This window comes from Thunnus maccoyii, chromosome 12 (genome assembly GCF_910596095.1).
Source record: "Thunnus maccoyii chromosome 12, fThuMac1.1, whole genome shotgun sequence".
NCBI classification, from domain to species: domain Eukaryota; kingdom Metazoa; phylum Chordata; class Actinopteri; order Scombriformes; family Scombridae; genus Thunnus; species Thunnus maccoyii.
The window spans coordinates 6,884,399-6,908,973 of record NC_056544.1 but is presented as its reverse complement, the minus strand read 5'-3'; the positions used below and the strand labels follow the sequence as shown (position 1 = coordinate 6,908,973).

Here is a 24,575-nt window from a genome sequence, read left to right as displayed (position 1 = left end):
AAATCTTCACTACAACTATTATGAGTCTGGACAGACATGGATGTAAACTTTACCAGTTGGCGAAGGCATACAGACGCAAGGCGGTATTTCTAGTTTATTTCCTGTGCTTTGCTGGTAATAAAACATTTACTAGTATGTAGGCCAGGCTCCTGAGTTATGTTCTACCTCTGTACAACAGGCAAGCCCTTACAGGTTGTAAAGGTGAGAGAGGATAAAATGATGATGTAATCAAGAGATCAAAGAGGAAGAATGTGACAGCCTGTAACTTTCCATTTCTGCAATATAACTGTGGACAAAAAAATGTGTTGCATAAGGGATGAATTAATTCTTAATAACACGTTTCAAGTGTGCAGCCGGAGGAAAGTGACACACCTTTGCTGCATTTTGTAATTGAAGATACTGACATATCGACATACATTGTATAACTGATTGTGATATTATATAAATAAATAGTATTTCTATGTTATGCTCCTTTATACAACTACTCCACTGCATTCATTTGAGAGCCACTTTCACATCAAAACTTTACATGCAATCCCTTGATGAGTTTATAAAATATTGAAACATTAATACATCAGTGATAATAATCCATTAATTTATTATAACACTGGCCATTCTGCTGCCTGCTTTTGATGATTTAGGTTACTTTTGTTGCTAGCATTTTTGTACTTTTGATTTTTTTAATTAAAGAATTTTTACTTGTAAAACGTATTTTATGGTATTGCTACTTTTACTGAAATAGAAGTACAGACAGCAGTGGTGCTCCGTACAGTTTTGAGGTACTTGAGTATTTCCATTTTATACCATTGCACTTAAATACTTTTTGACGGGAAATTTTATTTGACCATATTAAGTATGGTAACTTGTTACTTTACATGTTTATATATTACATACAAAACATACTGATCAGCTTATAAAATATAATTCATTGTTAAATGTAATGTCATACTACTAATAATTCGACAATATAACAATTAACACTAATGGGCCATTCTGCCCGGACAAGAGTAGTTTCACTTTCTGATAATGCATATATATTTTCACTCATAAAACATTTTGAATGCAGGACCACACAGTCCATCTTCCACCACTGACAGGCAGAAACCTTAAATGCACAGTTAACCTAATAGGAGTGACATTTGTTAGTGACCTCTACTGGTTACCCCACAAAGTGCACTACATGTGGATTTCCCCATTAGTAGACTTGGAGGCAGTGGTGCAAATTAACTGAGTACATTTACTCAGGTACTGTGCTTAAGCACACTGTTGCTACTTTATCCTTCAACTGCTCCACTATATACTGTATTTCAAGGGGAAGTATTGTACTTTTTACTCCATTACAATTATTTGACAGCTGTAGTTACACGTTACATTTCAGATTAAGATTTTACAGAAAAAAAACTTAAAAAATCATTTTGCATTGTGAAAAAGTGTCTAGTTGTTGGCAGTTCCATTGAAAAGACATTCCCTCTTAAAAAGATACTCAGTGGAGTTTTCTTGGAAACACACAAAAGTTATGTTTATTTTGTGTGCTACTCACCAAAACACACCGTGTGTGTCCTTGAGGTCATGCAGGTTTACAGAAGTGTAAAATATCATACCTCATTAAAACATTTTCAAAGCGTTTACTTCCATGATTAGTAGTAGCAACATTCTTCTTCCTTGCATTTGCTGGCAAATTGCAGCCACCTATAGATCCTTGAAATAGTTTGAAACCATTGGCGGGAGTGCACATTGCATCACCCACACGCGTGTGCATTTGCATCCTCGTGCACATACTAAAGGTCAAACACTCCACAAGGTATCTTTACTTCTCAGATGGCTCCATTTAAATAATTGCCCGAGGCCCCTGCTAATTATCTCACAACGTGATTAAACCAGATAAGCATACTAAGCTAGCTCAACATTGACCAGCTACAATCTAATAATGTAATCAGTCACAGGGTCAATTTACTTTTACCTAAGTAGGTACTTTTACTTGTAATGAAGTATTATGACCATGTTAATTTTACTTAAATAGTCAGTGTACTTCTTCCACTACTGCCTCAAGGCTATCTGACAAATAGGCTTTTATTATTTTCAAGGTATAAAATACACACAGCTGTTTGATACACAACCAGAAATTAAAAGGTAAAACAGAAAAGCAGGGGGTCAAAGAAAATATTACATATAGTACTTAATGCTTCATCTCAGGAACATGTAAAAAAAAAAAAGTGAATCAGTAGTCATGTGGCTGCTCTTATAGACCCTTACATAAACCCTTGGCATCCACAGTTATGTGTGTGTTTCACTTATTGTAAAAAAAAAAACAACATAAAAATGGGCAAAATAATTTAGTAGTGTATTAAGTGGTCCAATTAATCTCCTGTATGGACACATTAAAAATACATATCATATGTAATAAATACATTTAACGACAATACTAGCTTGAAAAAAAATAATAGTGTACATCAGCCAACAAATTACAACTCAATTTCACTACGATAATATCACTAACTTGTTACTATGAGGACAGGATTCATAACAAAATTACATTCAAAGTTATGAAGAGCTACTGCCCTGAAACAAAACCATTCAGCGTGCTTTCACATGCAAAGTTTGCAGTGATGAAACCACCAATTGTGAATGAATTGTATATGTAGTTAGAGTCCTTGTACACATACGCACATGTCAGTTAACAGAGCTACATATATTTTCGACCACTCTGTTGAACTCATCTGGTTGATCAGCATACACATGGTGAGAGGCTTCATTTATCAGCTGCAGAGTGACACAGATAAGGAAATAAAGATAGAAAAGACAGTCAGAAATTATGTATAACTATATTAAGTTTCACTACAGTCAGTGTGCAGAAAATATAAATGAAATTAGGGTTACACAAGTTCAAAGCTGAACACCGAATAGAGCTAAACTAATAATCGGATAATACTGTATCTCATGACTCTGTGTCTCTATGTATTTGAATCTTGGCATCTCTACTCACCAGCACTTTGGTGTGGACCTGGCTCCTAATCTGGGCAACTCTGTCTCCAGATGAGCTGTCCACCCAGGATTGTGCTCCATACAGCATGGTGAGTGGCATGGAGGGGGGCAGCAGATGAACCCGCTGAAGCATAGGCCTCTTAGCCCAGCCAAGAGACTCCGACATGGCCCGGAAACCCACCTCACCACTGGGAAAAGGAAAGTAAATGGAAAAGGTGGAATGGAAATTAGTTGAGGAAGACAATGAAAAAATAATGCATGTGGAATTAAGAGGGCGTCACTGTTTTCTAAAGCCCGTGTCAGCTTTTTGCAAGTGTTATGTTCTTTTGTTCAAAATGTGATTATGTGACGCGTGTGTTGACGTACCTTGGGGTTTGTGCATTACAGTGGTAGATATACTGCGTCATAGTGTCATCGTCAAACATATCTTCAAACTTCCTTTTGAAATCGGGGCGAAATCTGTTCACCAAGCCCGGACCTGAACCAATTACACACTGTGAGATGAGAGCATTACATGTGTCATAGCACAACAGCAGACAGATATTTACACGTCTTACCCCATGGGCCTGCTGCTCTGATAACAGCCAGTGGGTTGAAGAGGGAAACCACTGCTGCAATAGCTTTCACCCAACGTGGAATAGGCCGCCTTTTCACCACCTCTGGCCCCTGACTTTGACCCTCCTGGGTCTGTGTCTGTGGCTGTGGGCGCTCAGGGAAACCCCACGGGTCAACCAGGATAAGATGTGACACTCTGGAAGAGAGCAGAATACAATATATCAATCACATCATCTGCTGTGTATTTGTCATCATATTATGTTTTATTGATATTCATAAGGTTATGATTGCACTCAGAGCAGATATCTAAGCTCTCTAAATTGAAAATATGATCATCAAACATTAGTTTTGTATGTACTTAACAAGCATTAAAATAAATATATATTTTTTTTTTTTACATTTTTGTTTAGCATGTCTCTTAAGCAGACAATATGGATGCACAAATAAGGGGCCAAACTTATTGCATTTATATCTGATAAACGGCAGGGCAGCAGATTCCTATTCGCTTTTGTAAAGTCTTAGTACAAGTACCAGTTTAAAGCTGTTATAATCAAAATTTTTACATTAACAATGGATCGAATGACTATGTGTAATGTGAAGGGTGTTGCTCGTAGTGACAAACCCACAAAGAATTATCAGCCAACTCTGCAATTCCCCAGATGGTAAACAAAGCGTTTTAGCATCTTTCAGCTCATTTCTTTGGTTTTATGGCCTGTAAATGTTCTGTTTTGGTTCATTCTCACCATTCTTATCAGATATCATCTAGCTGGTGAACATACAGTAGTGGAGGATTTACCAGCTAAGGGGGCATACATTTCCCTAGTGAAGTCCTGAGAGAGCTAACAGAGCTAAAACACTTCAATTCATCATGTGGCCTGACTTCAAATAAATGCTAATGTTGCTCTGTGTCTGCTGGATGTGTAAACAGGCAAATTCTTCTTGTTAACAGTGTCATCATATAAAATGTAAAAGTATTATATGTTGTGTTTACATCTTGTTTCTAAGTGGCCAAAAAGTCATTTATTACAGGTGTTAAGTGTTTATCAAATCAGTAGCCTCAACTCTACTCAAGCTGTATGTGACTCCATAAATGTTGTTTTCCTTATTCATACTTAACAGCTAATTTCACCTAAAATGGGTTTGACAGGTAAAGGCATTATGAGTTGATTATGTACAATCAATGAATAAATATTAAATGTAATAATCAATACATTTAACTTTTAGCTCCAATTCTTCAAATAAAATAAAAAAAATAGACACAAGCCAGTTTAATATTGAGCATGACTCATTCAGTGACTGCTATTCAAATACAATTCTGGCTTTTTTCATAGAACATGACCTACTAAAGTCTTTCATCCTTAAAGATCCCCTCAAGACATGTATTAAGAGTTCAATCAGCATACCTAGAAGGGTACTGGATGGCATAGGAGGTCGCCAGGTACCCCCCCAGACTGTGTCCCAGCAGAATCATGTTCTCCAGGCCTACAGATTGTCTCCACTGCTCAATAGAGTTGACAAACTGCTCCTCTGCCTTTTCAGCATCTGAAGGGAAAGAAGGCCTGGAACTCCTGCCAAAACCCAGGAGGTCGAAGGCATATACGGGCCGTGACCGGCTCAGCATGTCCAGGTTCCTGATCCACAGGCCTACCCCTCCTCCAAAGCCATGAACCATCACCAAGGGAGTCTTAGCAGCTGTAGGAGAAAGGAGGGGGCGGTAGAAAAGAAATAAAGGAGAACGTGTGTGAGAGTGACAGACACAAATAGAACGAAGCGGACACCTTTTAAGGCAGCAGATGTAAGTTTCACAGTTGGTAGACAAGATAGATAGTTATGGGTTATGTTATCCATATGTTATGATAATATTACAGTGCAGCTGTTGCCTCCCAGTAAGCAAACAAAGGCTGAGAGGAGGGTGGCAGAGGTCAGTACCTTGCGTCACAGGTTTGCGAACTGCCTTGTTAGTGAGGGTCAGAGTCCATATTCGGTCTTGGTTTGGAAGGGTCACAAACCTGGCCCATAGGTCATTCTGAATACCTGTTGTGACCAGAGACAAATGACCATTAGTAAAACCATTAGTAACTTCAATAGCCAGCAACATAACAGCTGGTTGAATACACAGCAAGTGTCTCATTACACTTACAGTACATCAGCCAGTATTAGTCAACATGATCTTACAGTTAAGAATCTTGGACTCTGTAGTCTTCAAAAGGGACATGGAGGTTGGACGCCAGGAGGGCCACCAGCTCCAAACTGAACTTGACCTATCAAAAAAAGAAATAAATAAAAGGAAAGATGTGAAAAGAGCGAAGAGATAGTAGATGAAATGTTTAGCTCATGCTGAGTGCAACACTATGATACTTCTGACAGGAGTCCAAGGTTAAAGCCAGTGTAGCTAATGTTATCATGTTATGTGTAGGGAACACAAGGGTTACACACCAAGGAGAGTCACATGTCACAGCCATCATGCTGTCAATCAAAGTCAGTGCCGGGACCCACAGTTGTGATGTAGTGGTTAATATTTACAGTTGTGTGTGCAAAAGTTTGGACATCCCTTCACAAATCACATATTTTGGTGATTTTTTTAATTGAAAAAAAGTAAACACAGTCCCTCTAGAATATGGGGGAAAACATAATATTTTCAGCAAAAAATGACGCATAGATACTTTTTTATGTCACAAATTGAACAACAATAAAAAAGAAAAAAACATTGTGGCATTTGCAAAAGTTTGGGCACCTACACAGTCAGTACTGTGTAACACCCCCTCTGGCAGATATCATCGCTTGCAAATGCTTTTTGTAGGCAGCTACATGTCATTCAACTCTTGTATTTGGGATTTTCTCCCATTCTTCCTTGCAAAAGGCTTCTAGTTCTGCAATATTCTTGGGCCGTCTTGCATGCACAGCTCTTTTAAGATCTTCCCACAGATTTTCATTTATGTTTAAATCCTTCCCCTGCATTGTCGGCATCAGTAACTTTCATTTCTTACACAGCTGCTTAGAGGAACCCATGGTTGCTGAGTGTCATTTTCAAAGCTTTCAAAGCTTTGTAAAGCTATGAAAATGGCACCAGCTGACATTTCCTGATGACAGTTGTTGAGATGCCTCAGGTCTAACGAGCTGATTAAGATCTGAGACCTTGTAAAAAGAATCTGAGACATAAGAATTCTTATGGTGTCCAAACTTGTGCACATGCCAGAAAGATGTTTTCATAATATGTTCATAATTTCAAAATATGTTCTTTGTCAAGGGGTGCCCAAACTTTTGCATACAACTGTATGTAGGTCACCTGTGACCTCTTAACACAAATCACATTTATCGCTCAAGCAGTTTAATACAATACACTTCCCTCTTTTTTAGTTTTTATTCTGGAAATCAAAAGGCGAGTCAGCTGAGCTGAGGGGGGTTTACCTCCCACTTCCTCTTTGACTTGAGGCAGAAATATGCCAGCGCCACACTTCTACCTCTACCATCAATACACCAGGTACATCACCAGACCCTCTACCTGTTCGGCAGTCAACAGCCAATTCAAACTTGCTGAGTCACTGTGGCGTGTCACTCACTGCTGCTCTTCGATGAATGACAATAAAAGGACCAGTTTGTCAGGAGTGCTGGATCAAGACCACCTAATTCAATCACTATTATACACAGTAGTCCTTAAGTACTGACACAGGAGTTCACAGTGAGACAGTGACTAACTTACAGTGGACTAATACTTTTACTCTCATTTTGGTCACAGAAGGCTTGATAGTTTTCTCAACTGTATATATATATATATATATATATATATATATACACATTAGTGAGCTACATTTCTAAAATGTACCAAAAAGGGTTTATTTCTCTAGGGTAATTACACATAAACACCTTAAGTCAGTGTGGGCAGTAACAGTATTTTACATTAGGATATGGTAGAGATACGTTTAGAAACAATGGCAAAACACTACAGTACAGTATTCCTTTGTAAATACCCCAGTAAATGTCTTGAAGAGAGAAAACGACAAAATACACATATTCAGTTTTCAAAAATGTAGCTAGCACATTAAGCTTTAAATTTTATGTGCATTATATAATTAAGAAGTTTAATAACGAATATGTTTCATATTATGTGTTATTGCTTTTAATATATTGCTTTTGTTTGTTTGTTTATTTTCTTATATTTTATATTTGAATTGTAATCAGGTCATAATTGAAAAAGAGTGCTTGCTCTCAATGGCCTATCCTGTATAAATAAAGGTTTGAAATGAAATGTAAGCAGACCAGGGAAGGCTGTACGCAGCTATTTAGTATTTAAGTTACTTACTCTGTCTCACAGTCGTTCTGCATCGGAGCCGTGGTTGTAGCAGGATCCATTGGTTGACATATTCCGGCGACTACAATCAGCAAAATTACGTTATGGGATTTCAAGTCGTTTCTTTGAGTCTGTTTTTTAAATGGTACTACTGCGTGTTACGGGGTTTCTATGTTTTGTAACTTGTACATTCCTAGATCAGCTGACCGAGTACAAAGATCGTCTAAAGAGAAGATGCTTCACTACACATAAAGCCTCACTGTCATTAACTAACCCCCCCCCCAAATACAACGTACGGGGTGCTCACAGCCAAAATAGAGACATTTCGCCTTGCATTATTTGAGTGAATTTCCTAAAACGTTTTTAGGTCGGCGTTTATCAGACACAAACTTGACAGTACATTGACTTACTAGCCAACAACACACACTGGCGGCCGGTTGTATGTGGATTGAGAGCTGGAGAATTTTAAAAGTGGAGTAATATCAATGATATGATATTTTGGGAGGGGATTCACAGCTGGGACCTGTTTCATTTCGCTAGAAAATTGGTGAGAGTGCCGTAACAAAACTGGTAGCAGTGCAGTTGGATCGAAATGTGGCAGAGTGGAACATCTTTACACGTATTACACCTCTTTGTTGTAAACCTGCGGGCTTTTTGCCCTGTTCTATGGTTCCTTCCGAGAGACGGAATTTATTTTCTGTTACACCAAAGTGCTTCCGGTTGGTGGGGACACGTCACTCATTCGACTGAGGAAGACGAACAGTGCAAAAATCGCCTTCTAGTAAAAAATATCCTGTAACCATGTCGAATTCGGTCATATCAGTGATCTCTCGGTTCCTGGAGGAATACACCACCACGACGCCCAACAAGCTGAAAGTGGTGGACGCGTATTTGTTGTACATCTTGCTGACCGGAGCGCTGCAGTTCCTGTACTGTCTGCTCGTTGGCACCTTCCCCTTCAACAGCTTTCTTTCGGGCTTCATCTCATGTGTGGGCTCTTTCATTCTCGCAGGTAAGTAGTTATTCAATTAAAAGTCTTTAATTGAACCCCCTCCCTCCAAATGGTCTACTCAGTGCGTTCAGCTTCGGTCGGTCATTGGACCTCTGGCTCGACGTGTGCGCTGAGCTAAGTAAGCTAACTAAAATGTAGTGGCTTGAGTAATAATGCAATAAAATGTATTCTAACAAAAATTAGTTGACCGCAGAGTTGAACCAACATCTTTAACACAGTGTGGACAAAAACTCAACACCATAAGCATCGCGAGAGTAATCGCGAGGTTGTTTCATTAGATGGCATTAGTTGTAGTGTATCAAGTAAACTGCCAAATGTAGTGTATGCTAGTACTCAATTTCAGAATCCATTGTATTCCCATAGTCACAGATAATCAAGTCATTGTTACTCAAAGCTGTAGTTGACATAACCAGGTCACTTTGAAAAGAACCTTTGATTCCACTGACTGCAGAACTTCTCCATTAACAATAAATGGGTGATTGAGATTAAGTGATTTTGTTAATCAAACCAATGTTCAATGCACCAAACTGCACAGTGATATCAAGTGACAGTCATACTATAAAAAACGAGACTGCACTAAAAGAGAGGTGTCGATATTTCATTGGTGCATGAATCAGACACCATTCTCAAAAGTGATGTCTTAGTTGCCTTTCTCTCTTTTATGTTATAATTGTAATACATTTTTTTGACTGTTGGTCTTACAATAATTGAAACTTGGCAGATATCATATTTGTGAAGTTTTTTGTACTAAAAAAATCATAAGAATAGTGAACAGTGTAGTAAATTATGAAGATAATGGTCAGTTGCAGTTTAATGCCTTAAAATGTTAGTAATGTATCTCTGCCAGTTGGGTAGTTGGAAATGGTGCACTGCAGTAATACTAAATCTTCCATGTCTTTTGCCTTTTTTTTTAGTGTGTCTTCGTATCCAGATCAACCCACAGAACAAAGGAGACTTCCTGTCTATCTCCCCAGAGAGAGCCTTTGCTGACTTTCTATTCGCTCACACCGTCCTGCATCTTGTTGTGATGAATTTCATTGGTTGAAAAGACGTGCATCCAACTAATACTGTCCCCCTCTCAGAAGGTGCATATTTGACACATGCATTTCTCATTTTATGAGTGTGTAAAGTTGCATTATTAATGTGTTTTTTGTTAATAACCACATTAGCACCATGTAGTTCAAACCCCAATGGAAATAATTTATGCTAAGACTTATATTCAGTGGTGTTTTTAACATATCCAGTCATCATATTATTTTTCTCAGTTAGTTTCTCTAGCTGTATGCTTCATACCACTTTTAAGTATGAAATATCTGCATCTGTTAAACTTGCCTCCTTGTTTGAGTGATATCTCCCACATTAGCTACAAGTTGCCACTAATGTTTTTGCTGCCTTGTCAGAGCACTTAAGTCAGTTGCCTCTGCACATTCTTTATTACTGACAATGTAAATTCAGTTTTTGAAATGGTTTTTAAACCAGACTGCTCAATGATGAACACACTCAGTTTAAAGCGAGACTGTATTGCTGTACAGTGGCCACTGTGGCAACAGCAGGGTAATGGTAAGTTCAAATGTAGTGCAACAGTAGCTCAAGTAGAAAAGAGTCATCAAGTCACCCACGTGACTCAGCAATATCTAGCTAAAGTTTGCTATTATCAGTTTACGTTTGCCACCATAAGCACCTGGTCATACCAGACCAAGTCATGTTTTAATGGCAGAACCTCTGAGTTTATTGATTTGATGAAAATGTTTTATTCCCTATGAATTAAACTCTTCACTAACAGGGAGAGTACATTATTTTTTCTTTCAAAAGTTACTTGGTCTCACTTTAAGGAACTTTTTCTAAGGGAAATCTGAGAAATATGACCCAAACCATGTATAGTGTAGAGTCTCAATGGACAAGAAATGGGATATTTCATGAATTCAAAGGATGCTCTCTCACATCCTTGCCAGTTCATCACTTCATTCTCAGCGGAGCAGCTCCAGACAGTGCATGTGATAGGATAGCTTTCAGTCATACTTCTCTCGAGAAATCCACAGGATGGCACTTTTTTTTTTTTTTTGCTTTGCTAGAAAACAGTGTTCTTGTGTTCTCTATATCTCTGTGTCTTCTTTTTAGTAACTACCTCCATACCTCACTGTCACTAATCCAACCCCATCTTCCTTTTTTTCATAGGTCAAGACAAGAGAAGTTATCAAAACTCTCCTTCAAGACTTGATGCTACATCTGGTTTTTGGCCATTGATTTGGAAAAAGTACAACCCATCATCTACACTGAATTAATTGCACCTTGTCACATATGGTGCATTGCAGTTTTCGTACTGATAATGGTTAATTTCTGTCATTCTTTTTTTTAAATGTTAAAATTTGTAAAGCATTCCCTTTTGCACTGAGACAAAGAAATAAAAAGAACTGAAATGGCGACCTTTTGAATAATGAAACAGTACTTGAAGTTTACTCATGCTATTTGGTTTTAATATACAATTTATTTTCAATAATACACTGTTAACACCAAGATGGATAAAGAAGGTTTGGTTAGACTATTGTAGGCATTGTGTCTAAAGATCTATCTCTTAAATACATTACATTCTCTATGAGTGTGAACATAATTTTAAGCACAATGATACATTTGTTTATTATATTACAGGAGGAAAAGGATAGGTTGACCAATAAGGCCATAGACTCATGTTTTTCATAATTATATTAATTTCAAAGGTTTTTTTTAAGGAAGTTAGAAGTACATCACACAAAGCAATACCACAAACATTAGACAAAGCATTACAAGAGTGATTGATCCCCTTAACCTCCCTATGACCTCTATATTGACATATTGCAGCTGCAAATATAGGACTCAATATTGTGGCTGCACAAAAATCACTTGTCATACCTTGTAGAACTGGTTCTGTACCTCACAGATTTTTTTGATTTGATTGACAATATTTTTTTGCAGCCAATGAGAGTTGGAGTCTGTGGAGCAAACTACTCCCAGCTGAGCACCAGGCCTACTACTCAACTGCACTCAACTGTACAAGAGGAGAAAGCAAGAACATTACACTCAGAGAAATGAGAGGGTTTGATTCTATTACTTGTTCTGGAGGAACCCCAAAGTGCTTTCAACTGCACAGAGTCGATGCACATTTACATTTTTCACACTGCGGACTCACCTGAGAGTACATTTTGAGCTAGTCTGGTTTTAAAAAAAAAAAAAAAAAAAAGAAAGAAAAGAATACAACAAGACCAAAATACAGAGAACACAAATACACAACACAAGAACAGCACTCCAGAGGTTAGACAAAATTTTTTAAATATATTTGCTTTGAGTTCGTTGCATCAAAAATCCTTGACAGGACATCTCCGTACTGCATAGAATATTCAGGTTTCTATTCATTGTACTGGCTTTATATCTTGAACAGTGCAAATCACCTCTTAAACTAAATGTCTCATTTATACTTATTTATATAGTCTTGTAAAAGTGTCCATGGTCCATCTAAGCCATTCTCTCTGTAAAGTCCCTGAAGGGCTGGGGATCTGAATGTTAAGGACCAGTCTGGACTGGATATGAACTGCCTTGCATACATAGATGAAAAATGGAGTGAAGCAAGTCTGACAACCCAGGTTCCTCCTGTAAAGGTCAGATCTAAATCTTTTCATATGCTGATTTAATAGCAGGCATAGAGAATACACGTACCCACCTCTAGATATTAAGTAGATAACAGTGACACTGCTCCCTTTGTAAATTAGAAATGAAGTGGTTTTCCCAGGAACCGGAAAATTAGATATCGGACATATTCGACCTGTAAGAGTTTAAATGTGAGTTACAGAAGAAAAAAAAAACTATGAAGAGGCAGAAAGGTAACTGAGTGCACATCCCATCCTATAGTTAGGCCATGTTGAAGATAACTAATTGAGTAAAGAAAATAGTGGAGAGTACTAAAGCTCCCGGAACTTTGTCAGACTAAAAGCTTTTTCATTTCTCTCCTCTTATTTTCCAGCCCCTTAAGATATTTTAACTTTTATCAAATCACTATTTTGGGTAGGACAAGGTAACTTGAGATAATAGGAGTTACTGTACTAAGGAAGAGGACAGTGAGCCACATTTCCTCCTGAAAATGGAAAACATTCTAAGGGACTGAATCATAGACTAATTGGATCGTGATTTAACTGACCCTCCCTGCAGTGGAAGGAAAATGGTCTCATTAACTTGCAGCAGCCCGTGGGGCAAATGCTAGTGCTGTCAAACCACCAAACAATGTATATGAGAACCCCAATAATAAAAACAAACATTAGGAGGCATCATGACACCATTTTATCTAAACCATACAGGTTGACAACAAATATGAAGACATTTTAGAGTCAGAGACTTCAAAAAATGTGTGGGGAGTGATGGCAATTAAACTGATGGAAGACCTTTTTACCTGACATTTCAGTCAGGTTTACATGCTCTATTAGAGAGAAGAAAAGTTGTGACAGTTTGATTAACTCTCCCTTTAATTCTTATGTGAACTGCTGTTTAATGCAGCAATTCACAAAAAAAAATAAATCTTGTATTTCCTGTATCTTATCTTCCTGTGACAGAGATAAACAGATATGTGAACCAGATACTGTCACCGGTCTTGACTGGCTGGAATTAGCTTAGTGAAAGTTAGGTTTCAATTCTGAGGTCTGTCTAAACTGTTAAAGGACTAATCTGCAATTTCTATCCAAAGTTCTTCCAGGGACTGAATGGCCATAAAAGGCTTTGCAGCCAAAGCAAAAAGCAAGGGACTTTAGGGACATCCTTGTCACCTTTCACATAGCAAATTGAGAGGCTTGGAATAATTGTTTGTTAAATCAGAGGCTGAGGGGGCTGTGTGTAGGAGCTTAATCCAACAAATGAAGACTGGACAAAATCCAAAGTGTTCAGCCATCAAAATCAAATCATTTCATTGCAGCCTGCCAAAAGAATTCTCTCCATGGAGGGAAGGCACTCAGTTATTTGGTTGCCTTGGAGAAAAGGGTATTAAAAACATGGCTAATTCTGAAATAAGAACATGAGGAGATATAAGACTAGGGAGGACATGCTGAAATCTAAAGGCCAAACCCGTAGAAAGTAAAAGGTTTTGACATACCGAGAGCTACAAAGATAAAATTCCTCTCATGTCCGTTTGATTAATTTGAAGCCACAGCCAGCAGCTAGTTGGCTTAGCTAATAAAGATTTGAAAAAGGGGGAAAGAGCTAGCTTGGCTTTAGGCTTTTGTAGAGATTAAACAAACAAGATATAATCATTAGTGGACTTTAAAGGTGCTGGTAGGCAGGTTTTTTTTTTCTTTTTTACCCTTGGACAGAGACGGGTTAGATCTGTCCTCCTATTTACAATCTTTATGTTAAGCTAAGCTAACCAGCTGCTGGCTGTAGCTTTATATTTACTGTACTGACATGAAAGATCTTCTCATCTAACTCTCAGCAAGAAAGTGAATAAATGCGATCCCCCAGAAATCAAACTATTTCTTTAGGGTCTTGATTTCTTGAATATCATAGAATATAGGTCACTTTACAGAAATACAACAGTGCTTTTTGCAACCTTAACACACATTTTGCAGTAGGTGGTAGCAGATTTAACTTGGACTAGCTTGTTTCCACTTTTAGGTCATGTAAATAATCCAAATTATTTACAGAAAGTCATTGAAAAGTCATGAAATTTTAGTCAGTACCACAGTGAGAAGTTGGACTTTGACTACAGTTTGGTAGATGTTTTCTAAAAGTATCCCTCACTATTAAAATCCAACCGGCACTTAGATGGTTAACATGTGCAACATCTGGATCCAACTTATGGTCACATGACCAGGAGGAAGTTGGAACTGCGGAACCTGTGGTCTGTGTTTACACAACGGTGAGAGTCCACTTGGTAAACCTTAACCTGACATTTGAATATGCAGCACTTTTTCATATTCACCCTCAGCCTGTTACCATGGATCCCAGGTAATAACCATGACTACCGAGGTCATATGCTTACAAATGTACAATGAGCTTTTGCAGCAGTATTTTTCTGAAGATAATTGATAAAAAAGGAGTTCCTTGGACGATTAACATCTATGCTGCTGCCTACTCACTTTAATATTATAGTTTTGGTAAATGTCGGTGCTACAATGTAGGGTGTTTCTAATGCCTCAGCTATTTATGTAAAAACATTAGCTATTCTGAGCTTGATTATACTGTCCTTACAATTTATTAATTTCCTGTGTTGATAATTTGTCAAAGACAGACTAGAAAGGCTGTAAAAGTTACCATTTTTGTGTAACTGGCTTTTGTGTTTTTAAAATATCTGCCAAGCTCCGTACTGTATTTGGCCCCTTGGCAAGTGTATGTTTGATGTTTATTTTGTCAAGTCTTCAAAGGTCTGTTATATTTGTTCCCCAAAAATCTGTATTATAGTTGGGGGATAATCCAATTTTGAAATAAGAAGTATGGAGAGGGAAGTTTTTTAGAAAGGAAACTGAAACCATAAATTTGGTACAAGTATTGCTCAAGGCCACTTTCCTTTTCCGCAATCATAGATAAGAAATGTCCACTATGAGTAACTGTTCTGTTCTGACTGCAGCATAACTGTTTAAAGTTAAAGTTGAAGCCACTGTTGAACACTCAGTCATCTCCACTCTCCATCAGCCTTCCTCTGTGGTGGGGTAACCACCGTGGAAGAACATGCAGTCCTGGAAGGTAAATCCCTCACGGTCCCGTGTCATTATGAGCCTCAGTATGCCAGCTATGTAAAATATTGGTGTCGAGGGAGGATGAGGGAATTCTGTACCAGCTTAGCTCGCACAGATGACCCCGGTTCAGCCGATCCAGCTGAGGCCAAAGTGAGCATTTTTGACGATCCGGTCCAGCTGGTTTTCACTGTGACCATGCAAGACCTGAAGGAGGAAGACTCTGGGTGGTACATGTGTGGTGTGGAGATAGGTGGTGTATGGAGCGCTGATGTTGTCGCTTACACTAACGTCAAGGTCATTCATGGTGAGTGATGGACTCATTTTGAACACAAAATCCTGTATGAATCCCCAGTGAAGATACATTTTTGTGCATTGCTCATTTTCAAATGCTTAGATTACAAGTGCAATCTCTCAGTGTATGTTGATTCATTTCCTACAGGTTTGTCAGTGGTGAACAGCAGACTGAGCGGGGAGGAGGGGAGTAGTGTCACAGTTGAATGCCTCTACAGTGAGAGATACAGGTATTTGATTTTCCTTTTGATGATATTATAATTGCATCCATTTTGTTATGATGATGATAAAACTGATTTACAAGTATTTTACCAATCAGAATGTTTAGAATCCTAATTTCTTAAAAGCAATGCTTATGTAAACCAGAAAAACATGGTTACTTGTTGGAGATCCTCCATTGATGTCAGACAGTGACGGACAGTCAGCATTCATTAACTCCCCTGTGACTGCGTGCCAACAGAGAAAGCAAGAAGAAGTGGTGTCGGAGTGGAGACTGGAGCTCCTGTCTGATGACAGGGTCTGAAGGGAGCTACGAAGACAACTCAGTGGCCATCAGCGATGACAGAATTGGGACTTTAACTATAACCTTAAAGAAGCTGCAGATGAGAGATGCCGGCTGGTACTGGTGCTCTGTTGGACAGCAGCAGATAGCCGTGCATGTGCAGGTCACACCTCCAGCCTCAACTAGTAGGTTGCCAAAAAACTCTTAACATTAAAATTATATGCAATATATTACATGTTTTTTTTCTTTCAGATCAAAATTTTGCATTCAGTGGGCATGTAGACAATCTTAGCCACTGAACCATTGTTATTGATTCATTGTTAAAGCTGCACTAGGCAAGTTTTTTATGTAAAGTAGCATTAATTGATTTTGTTGTGTGCGTGGGGGCAGCAGAACAAACTGTAAACACTACATTGACGTATCACCACGTTGTAAAGCTGAAATGTGAAGTGTGCTGGCAAACAGTTGCCTACTTACACATCCAGCAGATAAGAAGCATCATTTCATTCATTTGAAATTGTGTTTCAGTCTACCTGACGAATGTAAGTCTACTATTTACTCTCCGTCCAGCACTGTTTCGGTCTTCACTAGCTCCTGAGAAAAATGTCCGGCTCTATATTTCTGGCTAACTTTGTCTGTCTGCCATTTTGTGCTGGGCAGATAGTTTTTACTCAACAGCTGCTTGCTGTAGCTTGAAACAAGGTTCAGGATGGCAGTGAGACTGAAGCAAAACAGTTGCAGGCTGGAAAACTAAAGGCTAGCTCAGATCAATGATTCGCAAGGAGACTGGATGAAACTTGCAAAAAAATCCCCAGATGTCTGATCATAAATGTTCTTAAACTGGGCCAGTCACATCAAAGCAATCACACAGACACAGATGACCGTTTCCATAGCAACGACACACTGGCATGCCCCACACACATAGATGACAGTGATTTGATTGCAGTGTTTGCAGTAACACTTATCAAGAAACTGATAAGACAGAAAGCCAGGAAACGTTAATATCCATGAACAGATTAAATGTTACCACTGTTTGGCTAGTGACCGCTGTTTTGTTTGTTAACGTTAGCTAATTTAACTCACAAGTCCTTACGTTCTAAAACTGCACTTGGCAGTTTGACAAGGTAGGTCTTTTGAGACCCCATGCAATGGCTTCAGATGCTCTGCAACTTCCTTTTTTCTCTGCAACATTCTAAAACCATTTTGTTTCACTGTGAATAATTGATCTGAACTAGGATTTAGACAATTAGCTGAAAGACACTAAAACACTCAGTAGAACTAGAGGTAGCTGCTGAGTTGGGTGATAATTTTCTGTGATTTCATCATTATGAGTGACCACTTTCACCATTCATTACAGTCAATTGGCCCACTGTTAATATAAAAATAGATTAGTGCAGCTTTATAAATACATGTTTTAGCCATGCTAGCGGCATGGCTACAATATGTATTGGTAATCTCAGTCTGTCAATCAGTTGGTCTGACCATTTTGGTCCAGATTGAAATATCTCAACAACTATTGTACAGATTGCTATAAAATATTGTACAGAATCCTAATGAATCCTAATGACTTTTCCTCTAGTACCACCGTGAGGTTGACATTTGTGGTTTTGAGCAAAATGTTGCAACAATAGTTGCATGAGTTCATGTTTGGTACTGATTACCAAATGTTAGCATTCTAACACTAACTAAAATGCTGAAAGAAAATGCTGAACATTTGCATGTTAGCATTGTCATCGTCAGCATATTAGCATGCTGACGGTAGCATTTAGTTCAAAGCTCTGTGAGCACAGAGCCACTAGCAAGGCTGTACACTCTTAGTCTTGTTATCATCCTTAACCACAACCCTTACAACGCCAGCCTAAAAAACACCCTAAATCTCACAAGAAATTAGTGCAGCCTGGTAGGTGAAAGCTAAACAAATCTTTGTCCTATAGGGAGTAACCTGATGACATCATTATTAAACCAGGCATTGTAGGAATGAAATGAAACACAATCTTGTGACTTTATTGCATTTTCCCCACCTGCTGAAATTAGAAGAAGCCAAGTGCAGCTATACAGATCAATATGTGTGTGTAACAGATGGCATTGGCTCTTGTACAAGGCATTGATTATTACAAGTCACTTATCAGCAATATTCATTTTATGAACTCTGTAGGTACTGCTACAAACACTCTTTTGCTTATAATAGTACAAAATTTTTCAGCTCTATGTATAATATCTCCATCTTCAGCAGCAGTGTCTGTGATGTCTCCTGCTACACCAAGCCAATCTGTTGCATACTTGCCTCCCCCAAAACCCATCACAAAGGACTCCTGGAACGGTCACAGGTAAAAATGAAGCAATTTTTTATGATAGTGCCATTTTATTGAGAAATGGGTGGCAGCATATCTTTAAATATTTAAATGTAAATATGCTCTTGAAAAGCAGTGGAACAGTAGTGATACTTATTTTCAACTTATTGTAGCTACTTTTAGTTAAAGCTCCTCAAGGGACATCTCGTCCAATATGGCTTTCCACCTAAATTTACTCATAAAACGTCTGAGTGCTGGTCTTTCCGTGTTTGATTTGATGCCTTTTACACTGTTAACCATTATAGATGCTTATCAATACCATCATGATACAGTTCATGCAAGCTGAACTCAATCATGCACAGATAATGATCATACCATTCATGCCCAACCCAGGAATATTTATCTTTCATCATCTTTGCTGTAATGTCACTATGTAAGAACAGATATAGCGTAAGCCAAAGCTGCTCTTGAAGTTGGACTATCTCTGTACAGACCACAGTATATTTATGTCTCTGTCTTAGTCACATCTTGGAGTCTTTGCTGGTGTGTGCTTCTCTCATGCTTCTTGTGGGCTTGGCCGTATTTGCATGGAAGATGTGGAAACTGCACAGTAAGGCAACTTTCCATTTCTTTGCATTTTAAATATGAAATCTTGGCAGGATCATGCCACTAACTTTCTTAAGAATATATTATGTAATATTGTAAATGCATTCATTAATTATAGTAAGAGTAACAAGAGTAAGGTAAGATAATTTTAATTATTTGTAAGATAAAGTGAGATCATTTGCTTTACTTACTGTATGTCTTAAAGATCCTTACTATCCACTTACAGAGCAGGATCCTAGGCTGAGACGAATGGAGGGGATGAAAGTAAGGCTCAGTGTAAGTCCTCATTAAAACATCTGTCACTATGTATCATAATCTTTTAAAAAACACCATAATTAAGAATATGCTGTAGTGATTATAGTACTCATTTTTCTTTCTGTATCCCACAGGAGTTATCAGGGGATGTTGGTGACCTGCAAAACGTCGTTTTCCTCAACAAGAATTCCCAGAGCGCACATATGTGCTGAATTCAGAAAATACCATTGGGCTCATTTTTTATATTTGCAGTGTTGTTATTCTCTGTAACTGAATGTAATTTTGTGTTAGTTAACTGCACATCACACATGCTCACTTTCAGTTACTTTTATATATTATATACCACATTTAACTGCTACTTTGCCAGTGTTATAATCTTGAGATGTTTATAAAAGACTAAACACCTCACATAAGACAACTTTGCCAAAATATAATCATGTGGTCTTTTACTTAATTTGATCAGAAGCACAGCTGTATCTACCACAACTACAGGACACTGCCTGCTGCCTGCTGCCTGCTGCTGCTGAAAATGATGAAAGCAGTGGGAGTTAAAAAAAAACAGTGAAGTTGTGGGCAACAAAACCAAAACAGCAAGCTAAATAACGCTCAAATGCCCCATAGAGCTGAGGAAAACTGCGGAGTGATACCTTCCTCATACAGATAGTCATATAATCCACTATTAATATAAAAATATTCATCATAGTCACTTTTCAGTTAATTGAGTCTATAAGCAGCCGTCGTTTAAGTAACTGCTCCATTTAAATAAAACTGTCAGAAAATATAATTTAACCACTAACTCCATAAAGAAAATATAAGAAAAAAAGACATAAAGAAAATATTTTAAAGACTTTTCTTTTTGATGCCTGGGGCTGTTGGGGGGGAAGGGGGGGACTTGGATTAATGGCCCCCAGTATTTTTAAAATCTAAAACTAAAAATCTTGTCTGCATGAACGGCCCATGGGAGTGACACAAGAATGTTTTCAGTTAAGCTATTTTGGTACAACCAGTGTTTATTTCACAACTAGATAATTAAATAGCTAATTAACACATATAGGCTTGGATACATTCTGTTTGATGGAAAATGTGGAAGCACATTCACGGAATATGAATGTAATTATGAGGCGTACCTTTTTGAAGAAAGAAGGGAAGAAAGCATTTGAAAGAGTTTGTAAATTAACTCTGAAACAAACAGCTCTACATTTCATGCTTGAACCGTCTGTTCTCTCACTGAAGCTCAAATGATGTGTTAGAATTGTAAATTGAACAGGCTAATGAGACATCCCAAACAGCTGTGGAACCAACTAGAGCTTGGAAATCTTAATAGTAACTTAGGTCTCACCTTCATTTGTAGAAAGTCCATTTTGTTGTTTATGATCAAGAGAAATAAAATTACAAAGATAGTGTTCCTTTGTGGTGTCATGTTTGCATACCTGCAGAATCAGAATGAAGTCTCTGTGGATAATCACGTCTTGGACTGAGGTGAATATTGTCTTTTGGCTTTGAATTGTGGCTTTTCAGGAGTGTATTTTTTTGACATTTTATAATTTTAGAGTAAAATTTCTTTTTAAAAGAGCTACACAGTCTTTACAAAAACATTGCCTGTTGTCATTTTACAACAGGCAAAAATCATATTTGAAGAGGAGCAGACAAAACAACACACATTTGTAGTGCTGTTAGCAATGAACACTCTGCTCAGTGACAAGATTAATAGAATAAAGGTTCTTGCTTTTCAGAGCCTTTTATCATTTATGGTCACAGCTGCTGCACCTGGTGGAGGCTACTCAGGAAATGTTAAGAGAGTTTTGTTGCAAAGTATTTGAATCAAAAGAAACATTCTTCATGTTAACCCTAACCCTAACCCTACTTTGTGAATTGTGTCAGTTCTTAGCTTGCTTTAGCCTTATTCTAGTGTGATTACCTGTTTTTAGTAGTGTTTAATCAAAGGTGTAATTTTGTGTTGTTTTATATCTATATTAAAAGGTATTTTTCTTTCATTTCATCTCATCCCATTATTTTGTCCTATGTAATAAGTTTTATTACTATAACTGCTCTTTACATTGTCCAACTGGAAACAATTTCATTTAACATGCCCAAATGTGCATGTGACCACTTTTTCATGACAATCTTTATGAAGTTTTTGCTCATTTGGCCTCATTAATAATTAAATATTTGATCTTGTACTGAGAGATTTGCCATTTTTGATGAATATTTGAATATTTGCAGTGATGCATAAAGGCATAGTTTTTTACCGGTTTATTATGTGTAATTCTAAATATTGGTGAAATGACAAAATATTCTTAAAAACCCTATTTGTGTTAGGATGCACCATAATTTGGTGGTGGTAATTTTGGTGGTGTACTGCAGTATCAACAAGGTTTTTAATTTAAATGTGTTACGATTTCTACTTGTGCCTCTATTTTATTTATTTATTTATTGCAGTTTTGGGATATTTTATGGAATTGCAATTACATATAAAATCCTATATCTCCTATATATCAACCTCCTCAGACAGCAAAACATTAATCGAGTGATTTCTATTCTGTTGAGCACATTCTAGTCTAGTTTAGTGTCACCATTGTGTTGTGTCACTGTTGCAGGGACTCAGTCATTAATCTTGATGCGTTTCGAGTGGAATCAGCGCTGCCACTAGATGGAGGTCAACCTTCTATGAAATATGTTCTTTCCGCTATGTATTGCTGGTGTGTGTTTTTGTGTGTCCATTCATGCTCATAGAATTGTTTCTTTTGTCTGACCAAACAACACAGAGATAGTGTGGGGAAAACTTGGAGAAAAACAGTATGCTATTGCTAGTCACTACAAGGCTCCACACAGAGAAATACGGGATTTCAATAGCTTCACATGCATACATTTGTGTGTATGTGTGTGTATATGTGTGTGTTTGCTCATTTAATATGAGAACAGTCCAATCTTTGCTAATGTCTACATGCATTAGAAATTACATTTCCTGTAATGGGTCCCTCAAGTCTTGCCATTTGAGGGCACCGACAATCAATACATTTGTACTCACCTGGTGTGCAGCTGCTACAGATAATAGGGCATCAGTGAGAAATGGAAATGGAAATGGAGGGCCAGGCTGAAGGATAAGAAAGTCCTCTGAGCTCTGTGACAATTGGTATGAAGGCCAACTGATGCACAAGCGCACAGTCCCCATTGAAATATTGCATTGATTCACTCAGACCCGTTCCATGAAAATGTTTGAAAGAATCTAATGCATTCCTTTTTTGCATATTAAAAAGCATAATTTCATTATTTTTAAACAGTCGTGGTTCATCTGGTCTATCACAGATCCACCATAAGCTGCATGGAGTGAAAGGCATAATTTGCCTCTGTGTTTCTTTAGTAACAGTAGATAAAATACAAAACAAACAAACAAAAAACATCAGGGGAAATAATACCTAGCTGCCAAGTCCTGTCCAACCATAAGATCTACCATGACTTACCAGAGTGCCTCTCACCTGCTGAGAGAGCATGACAAGGCTGGAAATGAAGGGCACATGCTTGTCCTTCTGTAGTGCTACAGATCTGAAATCCCTCATATAGATTACATCACTGTTAAAGGTACATCCTCAAACCACACTTCACATTTACCTTACAGTATATACTTTCTTTAGAGTTATCATCTGTCACTTGACAGTTACTATACTATAATTGAAAGATTTGAAACAAGAGCTGAGCCGTTTTATATTTATGAATAACAAGATTTATTGTAGAATAAGAATAAAAGCAAAATGTTTTGTCCTGCTTTACACCAGCTTTCTGTGTTCTTACATTGTAAAAGGATAAAGCTGTGGATTTCTATGTGATTGTGTATTGTTTTATATATTACAAAATAATAACACAGATAAACACATGAGAGACTCCTTTCTCTTTGCATACTTTGGAGAATCAAAGAGGATCTACAGTTGATCCCTGAGGAACACCGCAATGCGCCATGCAAAAGACTAACTTGTTGTCTTTCATATAATAGGAACTGTTACAACGGATGAGAGGTAACGTCTTTTGCTAGGATCCCAGATTATCCATTGAGCTTCGGGGATGCCATGAGGACAGAATGCCATTTTATTTCAAATGCGGCACCCTGCATTTATGAACAAATACATCTAAATTAGAGTTAGGCTGATAAATTGGACAGGCTATCAGCCTTTATTAGCTTACTGTAGATATATTGGTATCTGTGTATACATAGGCTAATAAGTAACAAGTTTTGCAGTACAAAAAATGCTAAACTATGTTTGAGGTAATTTAGAAACAGTGTCCTCTTTACATAGTTTGTCCTCTAAAGAGTATTGAAAAGCTTATTTTTTTCTGTAAAATGTGCCGGCAAGTGTATAACTTGTTCACAGTTTAAAATAAATAAATAAATAAAAATTTCAGGAATCCGTATCAAGATTGTTATGTGGTTGTGTTATTATAATGTATGTAATCATAATGGTATATTCTTTTCAGATTTTTTAAAACTCTCAAATATCAATATTAGTATCAACCTCAAAAAGTCCAATATTGATCAGGTTATCATTAGTTTAATTTGCTGTGTTGTGCTGCACACTGAAGCCAACAAGGAAAAAGTCATATATATTGTTTGAGTAAAGCCTGTTGAAAGAAATTAAAAATAAGTATCAATCCAAATTTCATAAAATGTCACTTATTATGTTGCGTCATAATGTCATTACCTATCATAATGTAATTGTAACAACTATAAGAAACCCCTAATGGTTAAAGTAAATGTTACATGGGGCTCCAGAGCAGGTGAACCCAGGTGCAGACATAGATAAGGAGACAGGAATACAGTAAAAAGATATTTATTGCAATGCAAGGGGAAGATGGGCTGCAGGCTAGGGAAAGCTTGAGCTGGTAGCTGAGAGCCAGAAACTGAGACAGGGGCAGGGGCAGTTAGGGGTCGAGGAAGCAGGTTAAGAGTGGGATCTGAGGGGACTGAGTAATGCAGGGGTCCAGGGCAGAGCAGCAAGGCTGAGGGCAGAGAAGATTGACCAGATAAGGGGCAGGAAACAGGGACCAGAGTCAGAACAGGTGGGACTGTAAGGGAAACAGAGAACAGAATGAGTACTGGAGAACTGATAACAAGAAC

General features: G+C 37.8%; 3 protein-coding genes across 5 annotated transcripts; 2 read left to right on the top strand and 1 right to left on the bottom strand.

The window, feature by feature from the left end:
* Nucleotides 1-2,308: 2,308 nt before the first annotated feature.
* abhd4 (abhydrolase domain containing 4, N-acyl phospholipase B) lies at nucleotides 2,309-8,399 on the bottom strand. The gene is made up of 8 exons (XM_042429851.1): nucleotides 7,838-8,399; nucleotides 5,713-5,798; nucleotides 5,467-5,571; nucleotides 4,941-5,229; nucleotides 3,540-3,733; nucleotides 3,349-3,460; nucleotides 2,984-3,170; nucleotides 2,309-2,760 (listed from the first exon to the last, which is right to left on the bottom strand). Exons 1-8 carry the CDS (start codon nucleotides 7,885-7,887, stop codon nucleotides 2,671-2,673), a joined length of 1,113 nt encoding a protein of 370 aa, XP_042285785.1. The 5' UTR covers nucleotides 7,888-8,399; the 3' UTR covers nucleotides 2,309-2,670.
* Nucleotides 8,400-8,531: 132 nt separating this feature from the next.
* On the top strand, nucleotides 8,532-11,260 carry dad1 (defender against cell death 1). Its single transcript, XM_042429853.1, has 3 exons — nucleotides 8,532-8,837; nucleotides 9,752-9,922; nucleotides 11,013-11,260. Exons 1-2 carry the CDS (start codon nucleotides 8,627-8,629, stop codon nucleotides 9,880-9,882), a joined length of 342 nt encoding a protein of 113 aa, XP_042285787.1. The 5' UTR covers nucleotides 8,532-8,626; the 3' UTR covers nucleotides 9,883-9,922; nucleotides 11,013-11,260.
* Nucleotides 11,261-14,272: 3,012 nt separating this feature from the next.
* On the top strand, nucleotides 14,273-21,450 carry pigr (polymeric immunoglobulin receptor). 3 transcript variants are annotated; one of them, XM_042427502.1, is made up of 8 exons: nucleotides 14,273-14,706; nucleotides 15,480-15,827; nucleotides 15,963-16,044; nucleotides 16,275-16,501; nucleotides 18,547-18,643; nucleotides 19,129-19,217; nucleotides 19,440-19,489; nucleotides 19,603-21,450. In XM_042427502.1, exons 2-8 carry the CDS (start codon nucleotides 15,605-15,607, stop codon nucleotides 19,678-19,680), a joined length of 846 nt encoding a protein of 281 aa, XP_042283436.1. In that variant the 5' UTR covers nucleotides 14,273-14,706; nucleotides 15,480-15,604; the 3' UTR covers nucleotides 19,681-21,450. The 3 variants fall into 3 exon arrangements, with proteins under 3 accessions (XP_042283436.1, XP_042283435.1, XP_042283434.1); XM_042427501.1 differs by having other exon boundaries at nucleotides 14,273-14,795; nucleotides 18,550-18,643; XM_042427500.1 differs by having other exon boundaries at nucleotides 14,273-14,795.
* The last annotated feature ends 3,125 nt before the right edge of the window (nucleotides 21,451-24,575 follow it).